The 20,241-nt window shown below is 41.3% G+C and overlaps 1 protein-coding gene across 4 annotated transcripts in view; it reads right to left on the minus strand.

Annotated features, from left to right (window-relative positions):
* Positions 1–5,581: 5,581 nt before the first annotated feature.
* MYZAP (myocardial zonula adherens protein) overlaps positions 5,582–20,241 on the minus strand; it is a 63,853-nt gene continuing 49,193 nt past the window's right edge. For 3 of the 4 annotated variants that reach the window (XM_063169596.1, XM_063169598.1, XM_063169599.1), the window contains exons 11-13: positions 19,351–19,434; positions 18,828–18,928; positions 14,708–17,307 (exon numbers count right to left, since the gene is read on the minus strand). In XM_063169596.1, coding sequence (XP_063025666.1) covers positions 17,205–17,307; positions 18,828–18,928; positions 19,351–19,434 — 288 coding nt within the window. In that variant the 3' untranslated portion in view covers positions 14,708–17,204. Of the gene's footprint in view, positions 8,814–9,582; positions 9,806–10,463; positions 11,133–14,707; positions 17,308–18,827; positions 18,929–19,350; positions 19,435–20,241 lie in introns of those variants that run through there. The other variant, XM_063169600.1, reaches the window with a different exon arrangement.

Genomic DNA, 20,241 nt, shown 5'->3' on the forward strand with positions numbered 1-20,241 from the left:
AAAGCAGAAAACATACTTTATCAATCTGAGAGAGCTGTGACAGAACTGAATACAATACACTTGTCAGCCTACAACTTCCTGACACACTTGCCTAGGATTTGCCCAGAAATGAAAAGCTGTGCAGCAGCCCTGCTGAAAAGGCCTTGAGGGTCTCAGAAAAGAGCAAGCTGCTTGAGCCAGCAGTGTACCTGTGGAGCTTGGAGAAGGGGAGACCTCAAGGGGACTGAACAGCATCCTCCAGTACCAATGAGGACATCAGCAAAAGAGGCAGGCATAAGCTGAAACAAGAGAGGCTTTGTCCCTGCCCTCGCAGGAGGACAGCCATACTTGGGAACAGGTTATCCTGAGAGGTTGTATGGTCTCCTTCCCTGGAGGTCTCCAAGGAAGTCTGGGTTAAAGCTGTGAGCAATGTCACCTGGCCTCAGAACTGACTGCTTTGTGCAGGATCCCAGCCAGGAGCTCTCCTGAGGTCCCTTCTAACCTGAACTGCCACACGAGCCCAGCCTGATGCAGGAACAGCTGTATCAGCCAGCACAAGAGAGACTTTCTGAATTGCACTCACTGATGGCTGCCTCTCCCACCTCTGAAAGGGATGATGACCTGTAGGTCAGACTAACACAGTAGTCCCCTAAAACTTTCTTAATCCAGTGGTATGGCACAACTCAGGCAGTGCCTCAATAGCGCTGGCAGCCAGCTAACACTTATGCTCCTGCTAGTGACAGCCAGGGCAGGGAATGCAGAAACCTGCTGATGCTGACGGGCTGGGCTGTGGGGAAGCATAAATTAAACTGAAAGTGGAAATTGCAGATTACTAAATACTGAGTACATTTCAGAAGAATTCCTCATTTTGTCGAGGGCCCCAGCAACAAAGGTACATATAATCTCAAAATAATAATAATAATTATTACTATTATTTTAAAAGCATGAATAATTTTAATATAATGTGGAAATAACTTCAACCTCAGAGACATGATTCACTCCTCCTGAAATCAGTGGTTTTGCAATTAGAGCCCACAGTAGAGGCTTCTCTAAAGAATACAGAGAAAATACAAAAACTGAGCATATTTTTGCTAGCTATTGACTCCTCACAGTTGTAATACTAGGATCAGATCTGGGCTGCAACCAGTATTCCATTCAGTCTTTTAGCTTCATTACCACCTTTTTAAAATACTTTGGTAGATATAAACATCTCTTCGCTGTTTGTAAGGGATACCACATTCTTAGCACTATCATGTTACCAAAAGTAAAAAAAAGATCAAGAAAGTATCTTCTAAATATTGAGAATAACTTTTAAAAATTATTATTTATAATTTTCTTTTCAGCACAATTTAAGTGGTTACCATAGCTGGAATGAAGTACAGTGCACTGCCAGGAATTTCAGAAAAGTCCCTTCCACCCCAGGCAAAGTTCAGTTGCATTCTACTTTAATGGCTTCTGGCAAGCTTGCATTATTGTTTTTGTACAAACAGAAGTAAGTTTGGTACAAATAAAAAATGGAACTTTATGTGAATGAAGCAACCATCAAATTCCTTAATCTTCAAAAGAAACTGTATCCCTGAATAATTAACTATGATATATTTATAAAACTAGAGTAATTGAAAACAGAATTCTAAGTTGATTCATGTGGACTGCGCTGAAATATTTATTATTGCAAGTCCAGAAGATCTGTCTGGGTTTTGTCACTGGAAATGTCTAAACTCGGTGTCCAGATGTTTATTTAAGTTGCTCCCACATAGTTCTAATGTCAATTACCAGGGGTTATCAGAGAGCATCACTGTGTATCTTCCTTGACTAATATTCTCATTTCTTCTGCATCTTTGATGTTTTCTTTCATTAAAATTCCTGGCTTACAGCCACAAAAATCTGCCGTGCAGGCAAAAAAACTGGTCTGCAGACATGACACATGGTGATGCCCAGTGTCTGTGCACGGATAATATTTATCATCAGCTATCATTTAAGCAGTCCTATAATCAGTACAATGCCAACTTAAAGCAGTTCTGAGAAAGACACATGAAACCAAGGCTCAGGAAATTCTAATCAATATAAAATAACCTGGGTCAGTAAAGAAAATATTATTACATATAAGAAAGGCTTTATGAATCTGTGTGGCTTGGGTTTGGTTTTTTCCCCCCATAAGGAAGAAGCAGGGGAAAAGCCAATGACAAAATAATTTCACACATAATTACAAATGGAATGGATGGATCTGTAACTCTGGAAACCAGAATTACATCAAGACTTTTACAGTAACCAGGAGACAACACAGACCACTCATAACAGTGACTTAAACAGAAAGAGCTTATCACACAGTCCCTGAAGGTTTCATGCATTCAAATACAAATAATGGCCAGAGAGCACAGCTTATGTTTTTATATGTATCTATTATCTGTTACCCAAAATCAGAGGGTTCATTTCGTTGCAGGAAAATTCTGGAAGATTCATTTTTAAAGATTTGTAAGAAAACAGAATAAAATCAATGTTAATTCAATATAAGTGGCATTAGAGCTATAAGAGGCTGAAGGAAAGAGAGCCAATGCCATTTCATGTTTTCAAGTTAGTGCCCAGGTACTAATACCAGGTTCCTCTCTTGGTGAGGAGTTTTAGTTCTCATTGATCTATAAGAGATAGGCACCTGGCTACTTCAATGGAAAACTGACTTGGGAATGTAAATCTCATTGACTGTGCAATTTACTCTCCTTACAGTGTCAGTTTGGGAAGGTGCATCCACCTACCAGGCAAAGCCCTCACAGCTGAGCATTCAGCCTTGCAGTGTCTCCCTCACCAAGATCTCCTACAGATGGTGTCACTGCACCTCCAGACTCAGTTGTGATTTTGCAGGACAAGGTTTGTCACAGTATTTGGACCCAGGGCAGCACAGGTTGGGCAGGGCAGATGACAGCTTCAATTCAAAAATGGGTGCAGGAGATCTTGTGCTGTTAAGCCAGAGCTGCAGTACTTCCACCATTGTCTGACTACTCTCTGAGTAAATTTAATGTGTGTGTTACTGTCATCAAGTAACAAATGAGAAAACTTTTTTTCAGGAAAAAAAAAAGGAAGAAAAAATGCACAGAAATTTTACAACTGAAATTTCTATTTAAAAGCGTGTAAAGAATATCTCCTATCAAGTACTCAGCTTCAGAGACTCGGCAAACCTTGGACTGCAACCACTTGCCACATTATATCACTGTCTTGATCTAATAAGCAAGTACATTAATACCAGCTGTGTGAAGAGAGGGAGGAAATAGGAATATGTTCATTAAGCATTATGGCTCCACTTATATCCCTCAAGATTTCAGTGGAGATCTGCCAACTCATGCATGACACAATTATAGTCTCCAATATAAACCTGAAAGAAAAGCAGTGAGGGTGTCAATACAAATTCCTACAAATTTTCCTGTCAAGAAACCATTCTTAAACTTACTGCTGCAGGACACATTCACTCATATTTAGGTGATTAGAAGTGAAATGCTTAGTTCAATGATTCTAGCAAGTTGAAAATCAATTTGCTTCCCACACACATTTCACTGGGTTCATTTGTGTCTCCTCACATCCAGTAACTGGTTCACAACTCTTATTCACAAATTGCCTTGCACACAGAGATTAAACAATACACAGAGCCAATATCCCAGTTCAACAGAGCACTTGCACATATATGTTCCTAGAGGAATCCAGCTTTGACTTCAATTCAGTATTACAGTGAAGCTTTCATGCTTCACCCCATCAAAGGACAATTCAGTGAAAGCTTAATAACCAAGTGATCAGAACAGTTGCTTTAAACAAGAGATTACTAAATGCCTCTAAAGATTTGCATACATAATAATAATAATAATAATAATTACAGTGTGGATTTACAAAGTAGTCAAATGCAGTTGTGCATCCATATCCCATGAAAAGTCAGTGTGATTGGAAAATGTTTGGGCTGTAGTCAGCTAACATTTGCCCACCATAGTGGTAACAATGACATAGCACTGCAGAGAATGAGAACAAAACACATTCATTAGCTGACTGGAAAACAAACAATACCACAACAAAACAAATGTATTCACACAGCTGTCTTTTCTACTTCCCTTTCACTCCCAGAACGTGGGAGTTCACAACCTAAACCCAAACATTAGGAGACCAGGAAATCTCAATGGCGATCTCCACACATACCACCTAAAAGCAGTGAATTTGCAAAAACACCTGTAAACCACAAACTAAGGGAAACCAAGGGTCAGTTAACACATCCCTGGAATGAAACCACAACATGCAACACCTACACCCTGAAAAATTTGTCCTTACAAAATACTTTGGAGAAATTATGCTTCTTTCTTATCCTGCTCTGAAAAAGCAGCAGGGCTGGGAAAGCTGAGAAAAGCTGTCTTTTCCTACAGCAGAGTCCACAGGACAGAACACAGCTTTGTTCCAACACAGTACTCTGCTTGCCCTCCTAAAGCCATTCATTTTCCTTTGTAATAAAAGGCCATTTGCAATTCCCCTGGCCCAAGTACACTCCTTGCAGGCACTACCTTGCTAAAGGCAGAGAAGGAGCCAGACACCACTCAAACTGTGCCAGAATTGGGTCCTGCTACAGATGATTTCCACTGGCAAAACCCAGCACAGCAATGACAGAGGCTGCAGGCTCCTGGATGCCGAGCTGGCGCTGCAGTGGAGCAGAGCAGCAGCCACAGGCACAGCCAGGGCTGCTCAGGGAGGCTGCTGAAGGCTGCCAGCTTGTGGTGTGCCTGCAGATCCACACTGAAACCCCACACTGCTGCCCGGGGCTGCTCAGGGACCAGCTCTTGCTGGGGCTTCCCGCTCAGCTTCTGATTCATCAGTCAGTAGTGTCTGGGTAGTGTTCTGCCTGACTCCTGATGCTGTGTCCCTGTGGCAGGTTCAGAAATTCCACAGTTTCCAAGTGCTCTCAATTTACCAGCCCCATTTCCTCCACACAGGAGCTCACAGCTCACTGTCACTGACTTTTGGTGATCACATGGCCCTTAGTAGGCCACTCTCAACAGAACTCTAAAAAACAGGAAAAGCAACTCTGTCTTTTCTACCCTTAGTTATTCTCAAGTCTGCCAAAAATAAAGTCCAGCAGTATTTAGACTTTTCTTCAAATGTTATTTTCTAAATAACTAGCATAAATTTTTAGGTGGCTAAATTCTCTAAATTATGTTATCACCATAGCAGGCAAACCAGACTACATGTTCTCTCCCCCAGGAAAGGTTAAAGCTGCTGCAGCACAGAAAATCTGTTTGAAGGCTTTTCTTCTGAGCAGTTTGGGAATCAGGTGCCCCAGCAAAGCAGAAACCAAGGGCCTACAGCTGGTGCTGTGCAGATCCTGTCTCACCTGCCACAGCTCTGACCCACAGGCCACATTGAAGCTGTGTCTCTGTGCCATCTCTCAGACCTGCAAGACTGGCCAGCTTTAGGTCTCTCAGGTCTTTCCTCATCCATCTGCATCCCTAGTTTTCTTTTCCAACATAGCAATAGTTTCCTAGCTCCATCTCCATGTTTTCCTTGTAAAGCACTGAAGGACAAGAGTTCCCATTCTCTTCTAAATTTTACATGGTCAAAACAAAACATTATTCACATGAACAACTTCAAAAATATATTATCCATTCTTTATTTTTACTGTGTTAACAGCCCATTCCAATATGGCAGTCCATTCTCAAACGAGAGAGCAAGCTCCTCAGTTCTCAAGATACATTTTGACATGATCTGGAACTGGGAAACAATGAAATACACAACAGCAATACCATACTCAATCAGAAATTTTTTTCAATGTGTGTAACTAAATCATTTAATGATTCATCCTTTCATTATCCAGCAAATCCTTTCATGATCCTCTTGTGCTCTCACCTTTCACAGACTTCAGGATTGCACGTCCTCAACATAGGACTCCTTAAACTTGACTTTGCTTTCTTATCATTCACAGAATCTTAATTCAAAGTGCACACCTCTGCTCAGAAGCAACAACCCCCAGGAAAGCTTCCAAGTTTTGCAAACTTTAAAATAATAAATTAAAGTTCATACCTTTAGCTTGGTTTGGTATTCACAGACGACTCTCCTCCACAAGAGCTCCCCAAAACTGCCCTGACCAGCTGCTGATTGTTAAATGAGCACTTAATGAACTTCACCTGCTACCACAGTGATTGGCACCCCACCCTACCTCCTCTTAAAGGGGAAGTTTACCCATTCAGGGATCATTTTGGCAAAAACCCAACATGTTGAATGCTGTCAAAATAAAGGTCAAGAAAACTGCCTCTGATTTATAAAGTTTAGAGAGCAAAAGTATGTGTTAATAGCACACAAAAAAAAAGTTGGTTTAGTTAGCAGAAGTGTGTGCTCAGCAGAAGCCTAGGTAGAGGTAAATTTGAGTACTCCAGAAAACAAGTCCCTAACTGCATAGCTCTGTGTGAATTCCTTCAGCACAGAAAAGCCAGCAGAGAGAAAACACACACACAGCATCTCACAGAGGTGTGAGAGCACAGCCAGTACAGGATAAGGGCAAGGATGCCAACCAGGGGAAGAGAAGCAAACAGCATGAAGTGGTGATTTATGTTTCATGAAACAGCAGAGGGAAAGCCAGTAATTCTGAGGCTGCTTGTCCCTGAGCAGTAGAGACTGCAGTAATGGGAGGGCTGATGACAAGATGCAGCTGGACAAGCAGGTGGACAGGCAGCATGGAAAGCACTGATCTGAGAGATGAACTGCACCCACTCCTCTGGCCTGTGAGTCAGAGCCACGTGCTGAACAGAAATAGACACAACTGAGATCCACTGGGTCATCAACAGGGATGCTGAGGGATCAATGTGAATGGCTGAAAACAAGCCAAAGAATTGTGCTGACAGAGGCCAGTGACGGTGAGAAGCTGGGAGGATGAAGGAGCATAGACAAGAGAGGAGGGGAAAAAACCCCAAGCATGAAAAGAAGGTAGAAAGGTGAGAAGGCCTGGAAATGACAAACACCTGACATCAAATCAGGAAATAAGAAAAGCCTCAGGAGAGCAGTCATGACAAAACTACAAAGATATTGAGGTCTCTGTGAGGTTCTCAATGGACTGAGGCACATAGGAGGCACACAGCTGGTACTTAGATGGAGTTCCAGAAAGCAAAGATAGCAGTGGCAGGAGTCATACACAGATACACACAGCAGCCTGTCATTTGGCAAGGGAATGGGTGCAGGGAGGCAGAATATTGGGTTTAGTGACAACAGGTAAGCCTAATGAGAAAAAGGGAAGAGCAGCTGATGAGAAGCCAATGAACAATGAGAACCAGAAGGCTGCAAGAGGAAAGGGTTCAAGAAAGAGCAGGAGATGATCTAGTCAAAAAACATCACAAGTAGCTTAGCAGCAGTTGCACCTGTCCAACTGCAGTGCCAGGGCATGAACTGTGCCACAGGGACTGCCCAGGAGGGCTTCTGGAGCACTTGGGAGAGCTCCTGCCTGCTAGGGAAGTGCTGCCTGCACTAAGAAGTGGCTGACACCTTCCTCCCACATTTTCATCCCATGCAGCTTTTTCAATGACTTGCAGCTGGAGCAGCCTTGGTTTCCAAAGACATCATTCCTGCAGGAACGTCCAGGGACAGCCCTGCACACACAGCTGTGGCAACATCTTGGAAAACAGGTTGCCAGGCTATACAAGGAATTTCTGAGGTTTGCTTTAAGGAACTAAACTCAAACCAGGCTCAGAAAATCCTAGTCCACAGTGAAAATACCATTGTGAAATAGTTGTCAGTTGTGTTTCTTATCTTTCAAAATTCATATTATTACTCATGGTCGTGTAAGGAAGATTGGTTTTTTGTCTTCAAATAACAGCCAAAACTTAAAAATACACACAACCCTTCCTCCAAGAAAACCAGAGGGTGGATCTCTTAATTTACAGTATTGGACTATGACAAATACTACATCCAAAGTATGAAAGCAGTGTACAAAAATACAGAAAAACATAAAAATCTTTAATAAAAATAGTAAAGTCTTCAGATGAACTCGATCTCTTGATGTGCTTTGCCATAATAACCAAAAACCAAACAGCAGAGTCCCTAAAGCCCAAACAGAATTTGAGTAACAAAATAACTTTAAATTCTTAGCTATTCACAAGGTAAGGGCAGCAAGTGTTATTTTAAGGTGCAGGCAGAAAAACAAGTTCTCATGTAGAAAGAAGTCACCTTACAGCCTAAAGATCAGGTATTTATTGTGACTCTCTAGGCAGGTATTGTCACCATACCATGAAAGGTAATATTCAATAGGTAAAAGAAGTAGCTCACATTTATACAAGACAAGAGCTTTCATACATGTGAGCAGTTCACAGGCACCTCAGCTTCCTTTATGGACATGTTTTGTGCCAAAGCACTTTGCTATCACATTTCTGCACAGAAGAAACTTTCTCTTCTAGCTGACCCATCCTAGCCTGCAAAACTGTATTAGAGAGCTTACTTTGCTAAAGCTGAGAACTGTGGGGCATTCCACAAGAATTAACTGCCCCAAGGGCTCAAAAAACAGTCCCCAAAGAAGACTGATAAATAATTGTGACATGTGTATTTATGATGTCTACACTGAACCCTTCCTGGAACTGTCATGTGAAAATTTTAGAAAAAGCTGACAAGATGAAGCATTCTGAATATTCAGGTTTGGGTTTTAAGAAGTATAAGCATAAAGATCAGTTACACAGCTCATCCACAGACAGCCTTCCATGCATTCAGTCTTCTGAAAAATAATCTTCATCTCTCACTTCTCTGTACTGCATTGAGGCCTCCCCCTCTGGTTCAAACCTGAGCATTTTTATATTCAGTCTCTCTGCAAGCTTCTGTGCTGCAAGCTTGGCTTGCATTTCCTAAGTCAGGAAAAAAAGGACACAGGTTAGAAAAAGTGTTCATTTGTCATTCTCATGAATAAAGTAATATAATAAAATATAAACTTGAAATAATAATAATAATAGTAATAATAATAGCAGTAATTCCAAAGTGGGCTTAATTAAAAGTTTTAGCAACTAGCAAAGAAATTTCAGGTTTCTTTTCAGACTTATACATAACTATGCTATTAACATTTGACTCTTTTTAATAAGAGTTGAAGTTCTCCACGTGGCAGCCCCCACCTGTGCTACAGTAATGTCAGTTTTAACAGAACACTTGTAAATAGTGTCTAATTTATGCATTAGCTTGACACTACCTGGAAAGTCAAAATCCATTATAACAGAATTTAGAACCTCAGAACTTGGATTCTTCAGACACAGAATAAATAAAGGCAAATGTAGATACTTGAATATTTTAAGAATAAAAAATACTGCTAGGTGTTCATTTATGCAAGGACAAAAGCTCTGTCATCACTAATAGGGAAGGTGTACATTTAAATTTCTAGTCAGAGGTGAAGTGAGTGCAATAAGGTCAGCATATTAACACACATAGATTTTGTTTCATGTAACACTTTCAGAGAGCAATAATACATTCTTTAATTATATCATGAAAAGAATCAAATACAAGACTAAGTGCCTTTCCTCAAAGTCTTCCCATCTCAATTCACCTTTGTGAAATGATCCCTTTATCTTTTCTGTTTCGGGAGTGATCCTGGTTATATAATTTTCAGACCAGATTGTAAATTCATACCTCATAAGCTTCTTTTTGCTGTATCTGAATTGCTATGGATTCCTCTATGGATAACAGCTTGGCAGGGGAGTGGTGCAGTGGGGGCAGTCGAGCTGCTGTGATATCATCCAAATGTTTCTTATCTCTGAGTCTCCTCTCTTCTGGAGGAACTGGAGAGCCCAAACCCCCGGGTGACCGACTGGAAGAGGAATCATGAGATGATCCACTCTGCTCTCCTGATAGGCTGGAAGACACAAAATACCTGTGTTGTGATCCAAAGTTGCATCACAAGGTTGAACAACTCCAGTTTCAAAACTTATTTTTAACACCTAAGAGTTGAAAATAAATCTGAAGTGCTATGGAAACACAGACAAATAAAAAGTAAACAGCACTCAGAGAAAACAGAAATATATCTCCACAGAGAGACAGTATCAAAAGTTACTCCTGACAATAAACCAAACTGGTTTGCTGATTTATTAGCAAACTGAAGTAGCAATGCTGTGGGAGTCACACAAGGTACAAACAGTTACTGCTACCAGAACAGACAACATAGACTGCAATTCTCCTGGAAGTGCAGAAAAAACAAAACAATTCCAGCTATTAAAGTTCTACATGCTCCAGAACTGATCCAAAAGTTTCACCAATTGTTTAGTAGTTTTGCACCTTAAGCTATGAAATTCTCCGAAGATTCATGTCAATTGTTTCAGATGGGTGGAATGAAACAACTGCTCAGCACTGAGATTCTGTGGCATTTAAAGCTACAGAGCCAACATATGAACCTTGTGTGTCATGAGACTTTAAATCTCTTTAATCAGCACTAGAAAACAAAGCCATTATGCTTGTTCTGTACCATTTCCCATTTTATGCACATACAAAAAGTTTTTTTATGTCCCAATACTCACGCATTTGTTTTAAATTTGGGTTTTTTTATGATTGGATTCTTGGCTCTGGCCTCTAGAACTTCAATATAATGTGGTGTCTTGGGATGCTGGCTTCCAAATACATTGCCCTTGTGTTTTGCCACATCCTGCTCTTTTTCTAATACTTTTTCACTGTTTTCCCCATCTGCAATTGTAACTCTTTGAAAGGCATCAACCAAGGCTTCTTTGCTATTGTCCAAAGCAGTTGTACTTTCTGTCCCATCCTCAGTGTTGCTCTGGGACACTTGCTGATCATTGTTCAGGTGATTGCTTGTGGCTGACTTGGAGACATCTTCACAAAAACTATTCTGATCTTTTGTAACAGTCTTTGCTTTATTATTTTTCCTCTGAGTCCTTTGATTTGTGGCATCTTCTTCTGCCTTCTCCTCCCTTTCAGCAGAAGTGTCAGAAATGTCCTTAGAGTTTTCATTAATGACTGAGAAATCTGCACTGTTCACTGTGTCCTCAGTTAGGACAACTTTTTGTTTGCTTGTGTTAATCTCCTCCTGTTTTGTCTGAAACTCCAACCTGACAGCAGATAACAGCTCAGCTGTCCTGGCTACTTCTTCCTCTTGGGAAATGGCAAGCCTCAGCTTTTCAGCAAAATCAGAGATCTTCTTACCCTTATCTGGAAGCCTAGCAATGAACTTCCTAAAACAAACAAACAAACAAACAAACAAACAAACAAACAAACAAACAAACAAACATTATTATGAACAATCCTATTTCAACCTGAGATACAGAAGGTTTATTAGAATAGCTAATGGAGCAGGTTTCACATTGCAACATCAGCTTATTTACATACTAAACTTCTGAAACACAGCAAGATGCAAAGCACTTGCAGCACAGCACTACCTACATGTTGTCAGTGAAACACAGGAGCCATGAAATGGTTTGGGTGGGAAGGGACCTTAGAAATCACCTCATTCCAGCCCGTGCCGCAGGCAGGGACACCTTCCCGCAGGCCAGGCTGCTCAGAGCCCCACACAACCCCGAACCCCTGCAGGGACGGGGCAGCCACAGCTTCTGTTACAGCGCCTCCCCACCCACAGGGCATAACTTCTTCCTTCTCTATCTAATCTAAACCCACTCTCTTTCATTTGAACCCCTTCCCTCCCTCGTCCCTCACGACATACTCCCTCAAATGGTTTTGCCCCATCGTTCCTGTACACTCCTCTCAGGTTCTGCAAGGCCGCAGATTAGGTTACCCCAAAGCCTTCCCTTTTCCAGGCGGAACAATCCCAATCCTCCCAGCCTCCCCTCACAGGACAGGTGTCCATCGCTGTGCCCGCGGGCAGCAGAGCCGCACGCCATGTACAGCCTGAGCGCTGCCCGCACCCGCAGCCGCTGGAGCCCGGGGCTGCCCGCGCCCTCCCCGGCCCCGCAGGCGCCGAACGGGAGCGGGCGGTTCGTCCTCTGCCGCCTGCAAGGGGACGGGCGAAGTTGGCGGGAAGCCCGGCCCGCTCCTCGGCGCCCGCGCTCCCGCTGCCCTCACCGGTCGGCCAGCAGCCGCTCCTGCCGCCTCAGCATCTCGCGGAGCTCGGGCAGCCCCCGCCCGCGCAGCCCCGGAGCCGCCGCCATGGGCACCCGCCACAGCCCCGCGGGCCGCCATCTTGCCGGAAGTGACGGCGCAGCGGCGGGGCCCGACCCGCTCGGAAGGCGAAGGACGGCGCGGCCCCGGGACAGCGCTGAAGAAGCGCCGGGGGCTGCGGCGCCGCGGCCGCTCTGCCCCACGCCGGGGACCCGCCTTAAATCCTACGAGAATCGCATCAACAGCTGGGAAAGCTGCGGTGTGTGCCCTGCACGAGACGTGTGGAGCAGCGCTGAAAGCCTTTGGGTTTGAGTTTCAGAGCAATTTGACACCTTTTAGCAATTTTTGAGTCAGCACTGCAGCAGACATTACCTTTTCCCCCTCCACAGTCCACACCATACCACGCAATCTGGTACTCTATCGAAGTTTCTCGACATCTTTTATCTGTTACGCACTACCTGGATCATCTGTGGAAAATCCCCTGGGGGAGTTCTGCCCATGATTCAGGGAAATCTCTGAGTTTTTCTCAGCGGTCGACCCCCCCCAGTTATAGGACACAAGTTCATTGAATTGCTGCCTGTTACACAGATTTAAGTCACGCACCTCTGTCACATTTCTGCTTCCCGTAAGAAGGAACACTTGGTCCTGCGGGTAGGAGAGAATGGGGAACACGGCACGGAAACTGCTCCTGCCAGCAGGGAAATGAGAATCTAGAAGGAATAAACTCATTAGACCACTGCTCTCACAAAATGTTCAGCTGCTTTGTGACATGTACAGAAAAGCAATGCCAGTATTTTTAACAAGTATTTATGTGCTAAACTGCATAAACACAGAGAAAAGTAAAGCAGAAAATGAAAGAGAATAAAGTGTTAATAACATGGCTTCTGGGAATCCTGCCTGATCATTCTGTACCTCACTTGGAATACTGTTCACTGAGTCTGTATTTGTTCAAGTTCACTGGGAAGGAATATTGTTCATATTTACAATTTGGGAGTGTTAAATTTTGGAGTATCATTGTCTGTTTACAGGTACCCCACAGTTCCAGTATGATGAACAAGTAGCTGAAATTTGGAAGGTGCTGGAACAAATATATTCTTGGTTGTGAACAGGTGGACAGTATCTAGACACCTTGCTACTGAAACAGCATCAATTTCAGTACAAACTTGAAGAAGGACATATAGATTTAGTAATTTAGTATTATTATTCAACTTTATAAAATGTTCTTCTTTTCATTAGGAAAAGGAGCAAAAAAAACCTTTAGATTGTAGGGAATTTTTCTGGGCGAGGGGACAGGAACTACCATTACTGTTTCTCTGCTCAGGAATTTTGAGGAGGAGAGGAAACAAGGTACACATACAATGTAAATCACCCCCAAAATAACAAGAAAAATTGTATGAGTATTTGGAATTTAACTGAATAATTTTTCTTGCATTTAGGGAAAAAATTTCTTATCAGCATGATGCACCTTTATAATAATTCATGTTATTTTCCTTAAAAAAACAGCTCCTCCCTTAAACTTACTTCTCAAAAAAAAAAAAAAAAAAAAAAAAAGCCCCAAACACTTGAAAAGCACATATATATGTATTGATACCTATCAACCTTCTGGGAAGCAAGCATCAGATCACTGCATCGCCTACATACTATATGCCTTTACAGAATATTGTAACTTCTATGTATTTTCTCTTTAAATCAACAAGTTCCTTTTTATCTGTAAAATATTCACATACCTTGAGTTGTAAATGGCTCCTGTGTCCTTCTTTTCTTGTGCTCCTTCCATGTTGTGCTTGAGGCAGGGCTGGAAGGGCCTTAACTCGGGTCTCACTGCACTTTTCTTCTTTTACACATGCCGATAGCCCCAGGGGCTGAACAAGAATGAAGTAAAATGTAAATGGAATTAAACTCTCAGCATGTCCGTCTCCATTCTGTGGAGCAGGGAGTTCCTGTGCAGAATTACAGACTTCATGCACAGAGAACTTACTTCTCATCTGTCCATATGCAGAAATGTTCAATGTCAAATATTTAAAGCTCTCTGAAAAGCATCTGTATCCAGCTCCCAGAATCCCATGCTGTAGGTTCAGCATCAAGCACTGCCCATCTCAACAAGATTTTATTAGGGCTTGTTGGCAGTATTTGAGTTAAAAACTTGACATTCTTCCTGTGAGCATTACAAACCTGTGACACTGTGATTATCGTATTTGTACAACCTCTTCTTTAGCTGACATGTAGATTGCTTTATTTTTATAGTCTTAAAAATAAATCTCTATTATCAGTAAGTGGATATAAACTGTAAATAAAGATGTGCCAGAACCATCCCAGTCTCATCCCGCTGAAGCCTGGAGAGCATCATCCCAGATGGATTCAGATGTTATCTGGATGATCTGAAGCTGTTGGGCTTTTTTCCAAGAGCTGTGCTGCCCAGTTTTTGTTTATCCTGTGCAAGTCAATAGTTTTTTTATTTCATGAAAGAGTTCATCTACTTTTGTGACTTGGCTTTGGGAGTCTTTAGCCAGGGAGTGCCTTCCTGTTCTCAGGAGCCCGTGTGCCAAAGGAAACACCGACGGGAACATCGAGGCTCCGCAGGAGCCGCTCTCCAGTCCCACATGTTTGGAACAAACAAGGTTGTGAACAGCAAGAGTCTGCAACCTTTTAAGGTAGGTTTATTTCCAAAAGACTGTTGACACAACAGAACAACAAGTTTAAATACAGTGTTTATTGCAATTTATCCTTTTCATGTCCTACATACTGGATGTATTAAAAGCATACATGTAATACATTATTTGTACAGCATATATGAAAAGTGTATCCCAAAATACTTTCCAGAGTATCTGGAACAAATCACAAAAGAATACTTACCATGGTACAAATGTAGTCATACAATTGACTTACATTTAGTGTACTTTCTGGGACCTTCCTATATGGCTTTTATTGCTTTTTACAGAAATTTTACTAGTTTCTAATGTGATAGTACTAATTAATTCAGTCTCAAATTGAGAAAATTTATCCAGAAGTGTTACAGTCTTTTCAGTCAGGTTTGTTATTATCTATGCTAGTTTACATTACTGCTCATTTGACTGGAAAGCTCTACATTTTTATGTAACACAATGATATAAATACAGTTCCTCTCCTCTTCTTCAGTTACCAAATTTGCACCAGTAGTACAATGAAGTGATAGTCATCCAGCTCACTGCATGTCAAAATGCTCTTAAAATACAGCTTTGACTTGAGTCCTTATTTGGTTTAGAAAAAATACTGTATTTCATCAAACAGTCAAGACAAAATTTACACAGAACACCTTTACAGTAAAAACTTAAGGCCTTGCTGCATTCCTCCTAAAGTGTTGAGCAGATTACCATAATGTTGCAAGTCTAAGAGTTAAAAATAGCTTGCAGCATTTTCAGGAGATTCTCAGGAGTATATTAAATGTAGACTGAACTTCCTTTGAGTCTGTGTCAAAACAGCATTTTGATACTTACCCTGCCCTCTACTACTATTCATTGAGCACCTCACAGTCATTAGGCTCCGTTTCCTGACTTCTGGCCAAAATCAGAGGGGTAAAGGATTTTCACTTTTTTAAACTTGTCAATTAATGTCTTTTACAGCAACATGCATTTCGTTTTATCTAAAACTACCACCTTCATCCATTCATCTTAAGTTTGAAAGTAATTCTCACAAAACATGGTCCAGAATTCAAGTCCTTAATTACAGAGGGACTGTTTGGACACAGAAATGCTAAAAACATTCTGTAAGACCTAAAGTTGCATCCCTAATCGACATTAATATACCTGTTGGGATTAGTTTTTAGTGTCCTTTTCTTCAAAAACAGATACTGTCCAAATATTTGCTGTTATCAGCCACTAGATGGAGATAAGATTTCATGGGTACAAAGCTTATCCCTGAAATCAGAGTTGTTATTCATCTTCTTGTGTGTTCAACATTATTATTTAAAATACAGCTTTAGTAAGTGTACTTGATTTGAATAGACAGGACTGAATTGCATTAGGCTGGAGATAAAAGCAATCCCTTTGTGAAGCTCTGTGGCAAGGTGAGCACCTCCTGGGATTGACACTGCATGAAATATTGATCATACAGAACCTAAGTTGTTTGTTTTCTGCTGCAGGTACTGTAATTAGAAAAAAAAGAGTCCTTCATTCATGTTAACAATTTAAATAATATATTCCTACTTCATTTTAAACTCACTAAGAGTGGAAGATCAAAACAAGATGTAAATAATATCCTATATATATATTTAAATTAGTTCAGTACTAGATACAGTCACTCCCGCTGCTACTTTGACTACTTTGAAGATAAAATTTTTAAGTGGTTTGGACAAAAAAAAATAGTACTCAAAACTTCAAATCCTGATTCAGGATTGCTATTGCTGTTGGAATTACAAGGACTGCTGCAGGTTGCAGGAGGCAAACTTTTGTTTAATTAAAACTCCTTCCTCGAATGGAAAAGTAAATAAATAAAGTGTCAGGGATTTTCCTACACAATTGCTACTGAATGTGTCACCCATGGTCACTCTCCCATGACTGAGGAAGTGCAAACCAGTGCCTCTGTCCAGCAAAGCAAATTCCATTATAATCTGCTCTATCCCTTACTGTTTTGAGCAGCAAACACAATATTCATCTGCCATGTGTTGAGGGAATTGTTTTAAACAGCCCAGTTCATCTCTCCCTCCCAGACAGAGTGCTGGGTACAAAAGAGCTGCTCCCAGGGGAAGAGAGCCCTCAGCTGCCCCAGGTCTCTGGGACAGGTGTGAGCCACCCTCAGTTTGGGTAGATTCGGAGCTTCCACACAAATTCCCTCTGCCAGCACAGCTTCAGGTACTGCTCCAGTAGTACTGACAACAGAATACATTAGAGCTTCATTACTCAAACAGAATTACAACACAATTAAAGAGAAAAAAACCCAACAACTGTACAGCTATACAAGTCCTTACAGGCATTTGAAATGACACATTGCACTAGACAGCTTCTAAAGAAGCAATATTACCTGACTGCTGCTTCGCTCAGCCTGCTGCTTCCCTATTCCCTCACAGTTAACACCAGTAGTAACTTCAGAACTGCTTTCAGGATAAATTTAGCAAGACTCCATGCTGCTGCTCTCCTCTAAACTGATACAAACTTATCTAACCAAGCTGCAAGGCGCAAAGATCTGCTCATATTTGGAAAGCTGGCTGAGCTGGGCTCTCAGGATGTGCTGCTCCTCGTGCTGAATTCCAGCACTCTCTTGAATGGCGTGTACGTCCTCACCGGCCTCGGGCTTTCAGGAGCTCTGTGCTCAGAGTTTGTGCTGTTCAGGAGACAAGAGAAAGCTTACAGTGTAAAGGTCAGATATCACACAGCTGTAATGCCATGGCAGTGAACTTGTGCTCTTGTGTTGATATTGACAGGCTAAAATTAAACTTATCAGTGCATTTGGTGTGTTCCATATTTCTTTTCTATAATGCCACAAAGAGTATTTGATAAAAACCGTGGCAGATACCGACATATTTACAGGCCAGCATTTGCTGGTGCTCACAGTGGAATGCCCAGGAATAAAGTTATTAGGATTAAGAGTCCTGCAACAAAGAAAGATAGTGGTATTGCATTTAAGAACACAATTAATCATTAAGAGTAATTCCATGAAATCTAAACTGCACAGAGGTGCATTCCTTCAAAGAGATAAATCTCAAAAAGAGGAAAAATATCAGATAAGTAGGGGCTGTGCTTACATATGGAGGGCCCGAGAGAGGGCAACAAAGATAGGTTTCTGTTGACAATCTGAGTGAAAAAACAGTGTATTCAAGGTTCCAAAACACATGCCATTAAAATATGCTCTAAGCTGAACTCCAAAATTAGTGTATTTTTAAATTATGAAGTAAATTTTAGTTTGCTTGCTGATTTCATAGGCTAATTTACATTCCTTCAAACTAAACAATTCCATTTGCAGAGCAGTTACAAAACAACAAGTTTACTTTCTGGTAATAAAAGTAACGTGAAGTGGTCCTCTTTATTTTACTGGTTTGTTTCCTGTTTTGCTCTTCCCTGTGGGGCCTTGTGGGGAATACTGAAGTGCAAGTGCAGAGCCCTGCTCCCAGAGCTCAGTGCCCTGCTGCAGGCTCAGGGCAGAGAAAGCAGGCGAGAAGGGGAGGCACTTACACCCGGGCTTTCCAAAGCATGGCTCAGAGCCTCTGTCACTGCACCTGAGCTTTCCAAAGCCGGGCTCAGAGCCCTGGCAGCACACCTGAGCTACCCAAAGCCGGGCTCAGAGCCCTGGCAGCACACCTGAGCTACCCAAAGCCGGGCTCAGAGCCCTGGCAGCACGGAGCAGCCGCAGCGTTCCTGCGCAGCCGGGGCGATGTCAGGCGCTGTTCACCCGGCAATCCTCCACCCCGGGCCAGGACTCTCCAGAATGCCGCAGCCCCCCCCGTGGGTGCTCCCTGCTCTCCAGTGCTCCCGGTCACACCTCGGGCACAGAGTGAGGTGTGCCCCAAGCCAGGGCTGGGCAGCCTTGGGCAGAGCTGTCCCGTGCCCCCAGCGCTGCCAGCGGCCACTGCACCAGAGCCAGTCACACCTCACTGTCCCCTCTCTGACCTGACTGAAATTGCATTACTGGCAGTAACTGCTCCCCACGAGTTTGCAGTATGTTTGCATCTTTAAGAAAAAAATAAATCCTGAATCATAAATCACTTATGTAAACTGCACCTAGGAGTGAAGTGCTCTTTTAAACTCCACATCCAAACAGTTCATTAGCAAAATGATTCACTAATACAACACTGATAAGGGGCATTATGAGGAATTTTCCTACAAACAAGCAGAAAAAGTAAATACCTGTATGGAAGATCACATTCTACACCAGTATCTCTGGTCTCTATATTGGTCTTTTGTTGGTTTTCCATTAGGTAGTCCAGTTTATCTTGCAATTCTTTATTCTGGGAAACAGTAATTTTCATCACAAGTTTATTTTATTTATGGTAATTAAACAAGGAAATAAAATTGCACATTGCCCTTTCCCTAAAAGAAACAGTGTAAAAGTATGTACTGATAAAATAAAGGAATCCTTAATTCTGGAAAGAATATAAATTAAACCAACAGTTTTATTCAGAAGCTTCTGGTCTAAGTCATTATAAAACCATTAGAAAATTGTAAGTTAAGAAACTTAGAGTGAATATTGAGACTTTATTGCACACAATTCTGACTGTATGACTGGTGTCATATGTTTAATTTCCATTTGAAGAACAGCAAATACATACAGTGATTGTACATTCAGATAGCACTGGATGACACTGGTTCAAATTAAATTTGGTTTCATAAAATAATCACAATAATGTAAACTTAAAATGTAATGCCTTACCTCACATTCTAAGAAAGAGATTTTGTCTAAAAGCTGTATTATAAATAATTCCTTTTCTTTTACTTTCTTCCTTAGCATTTCAATCTATGAAGAAAAACAAAGACATTTAGTTTGATGGGGATGGGAAAAGGAAGAAAAGGATCTCGGTATCACAGGAAGAAAACATATTTAATATTATTTTTCAGAAACAACTCAATACCTGTAAGTACTCACAAACTGCTTTAATCCCTGGATTAGCTACCAGATGTAATGGACTTTTACTAAAGTGAATTCATTTTGCAGAACAGGTAAAGGGAAATCAAGGAACACTCAGAACACATTCATTTTTTTCTGGCAGTCATTGCAAGAATGACCATTTCTGAATGCTTTGATCAGATTTTCCATGCATTCTTACCAGTCACTTTTTAACTCTGTATATTAAAATCAAAACTGTGAACAAACAGTAACATCCTCTTCACCAGTGTAAAATTTTTCAGCATATCTGGAAACCAATGATTAATATAAATATTCCCATCCTGCTAAAGGAGAAGGATAAAATACTCAAGGCACAATAATGAAAACAATACTCTCCCAAAAATTTACTGCTAGAAATTATAAAATATTTAAACAAAAACATACAGAACTATGAAAAAAAAAAAAAAAAAAAAAAAAAACAAAACAAATGAACATATTGAACTGAAAAATGAAAAGCTGTAACACCAAGTGAACTTTAGTCTCCATGACTTTCAGGTATCACATGTCCCTGACACAATGATCAGTTGTTACTTGGAAAAGCTAAAACATCAACACCATACAGTGTTTTCAGCTGAACAGTTACAGAATACAGGAGTATTATCCTGTCATTATCCATCTTTCTCAAAATCAGGTCTTTCCTTTTTTTCCTCTTTTAAA

This window comes from Melospiza melodia, chromosome 15 (assembly GCF_035770615.1).
Source record: "Melospiza melodia melodia isolate bMelMel2 chromosome 15, bMelMel2.pri, whole genome shotgun sequence".
NCBI classification, from domain to species: Eukaryota; Metazoa; Chordata; class Aves; order Passeriformes; family Passerellidae; genus Melospiza; species Melospiza melodia.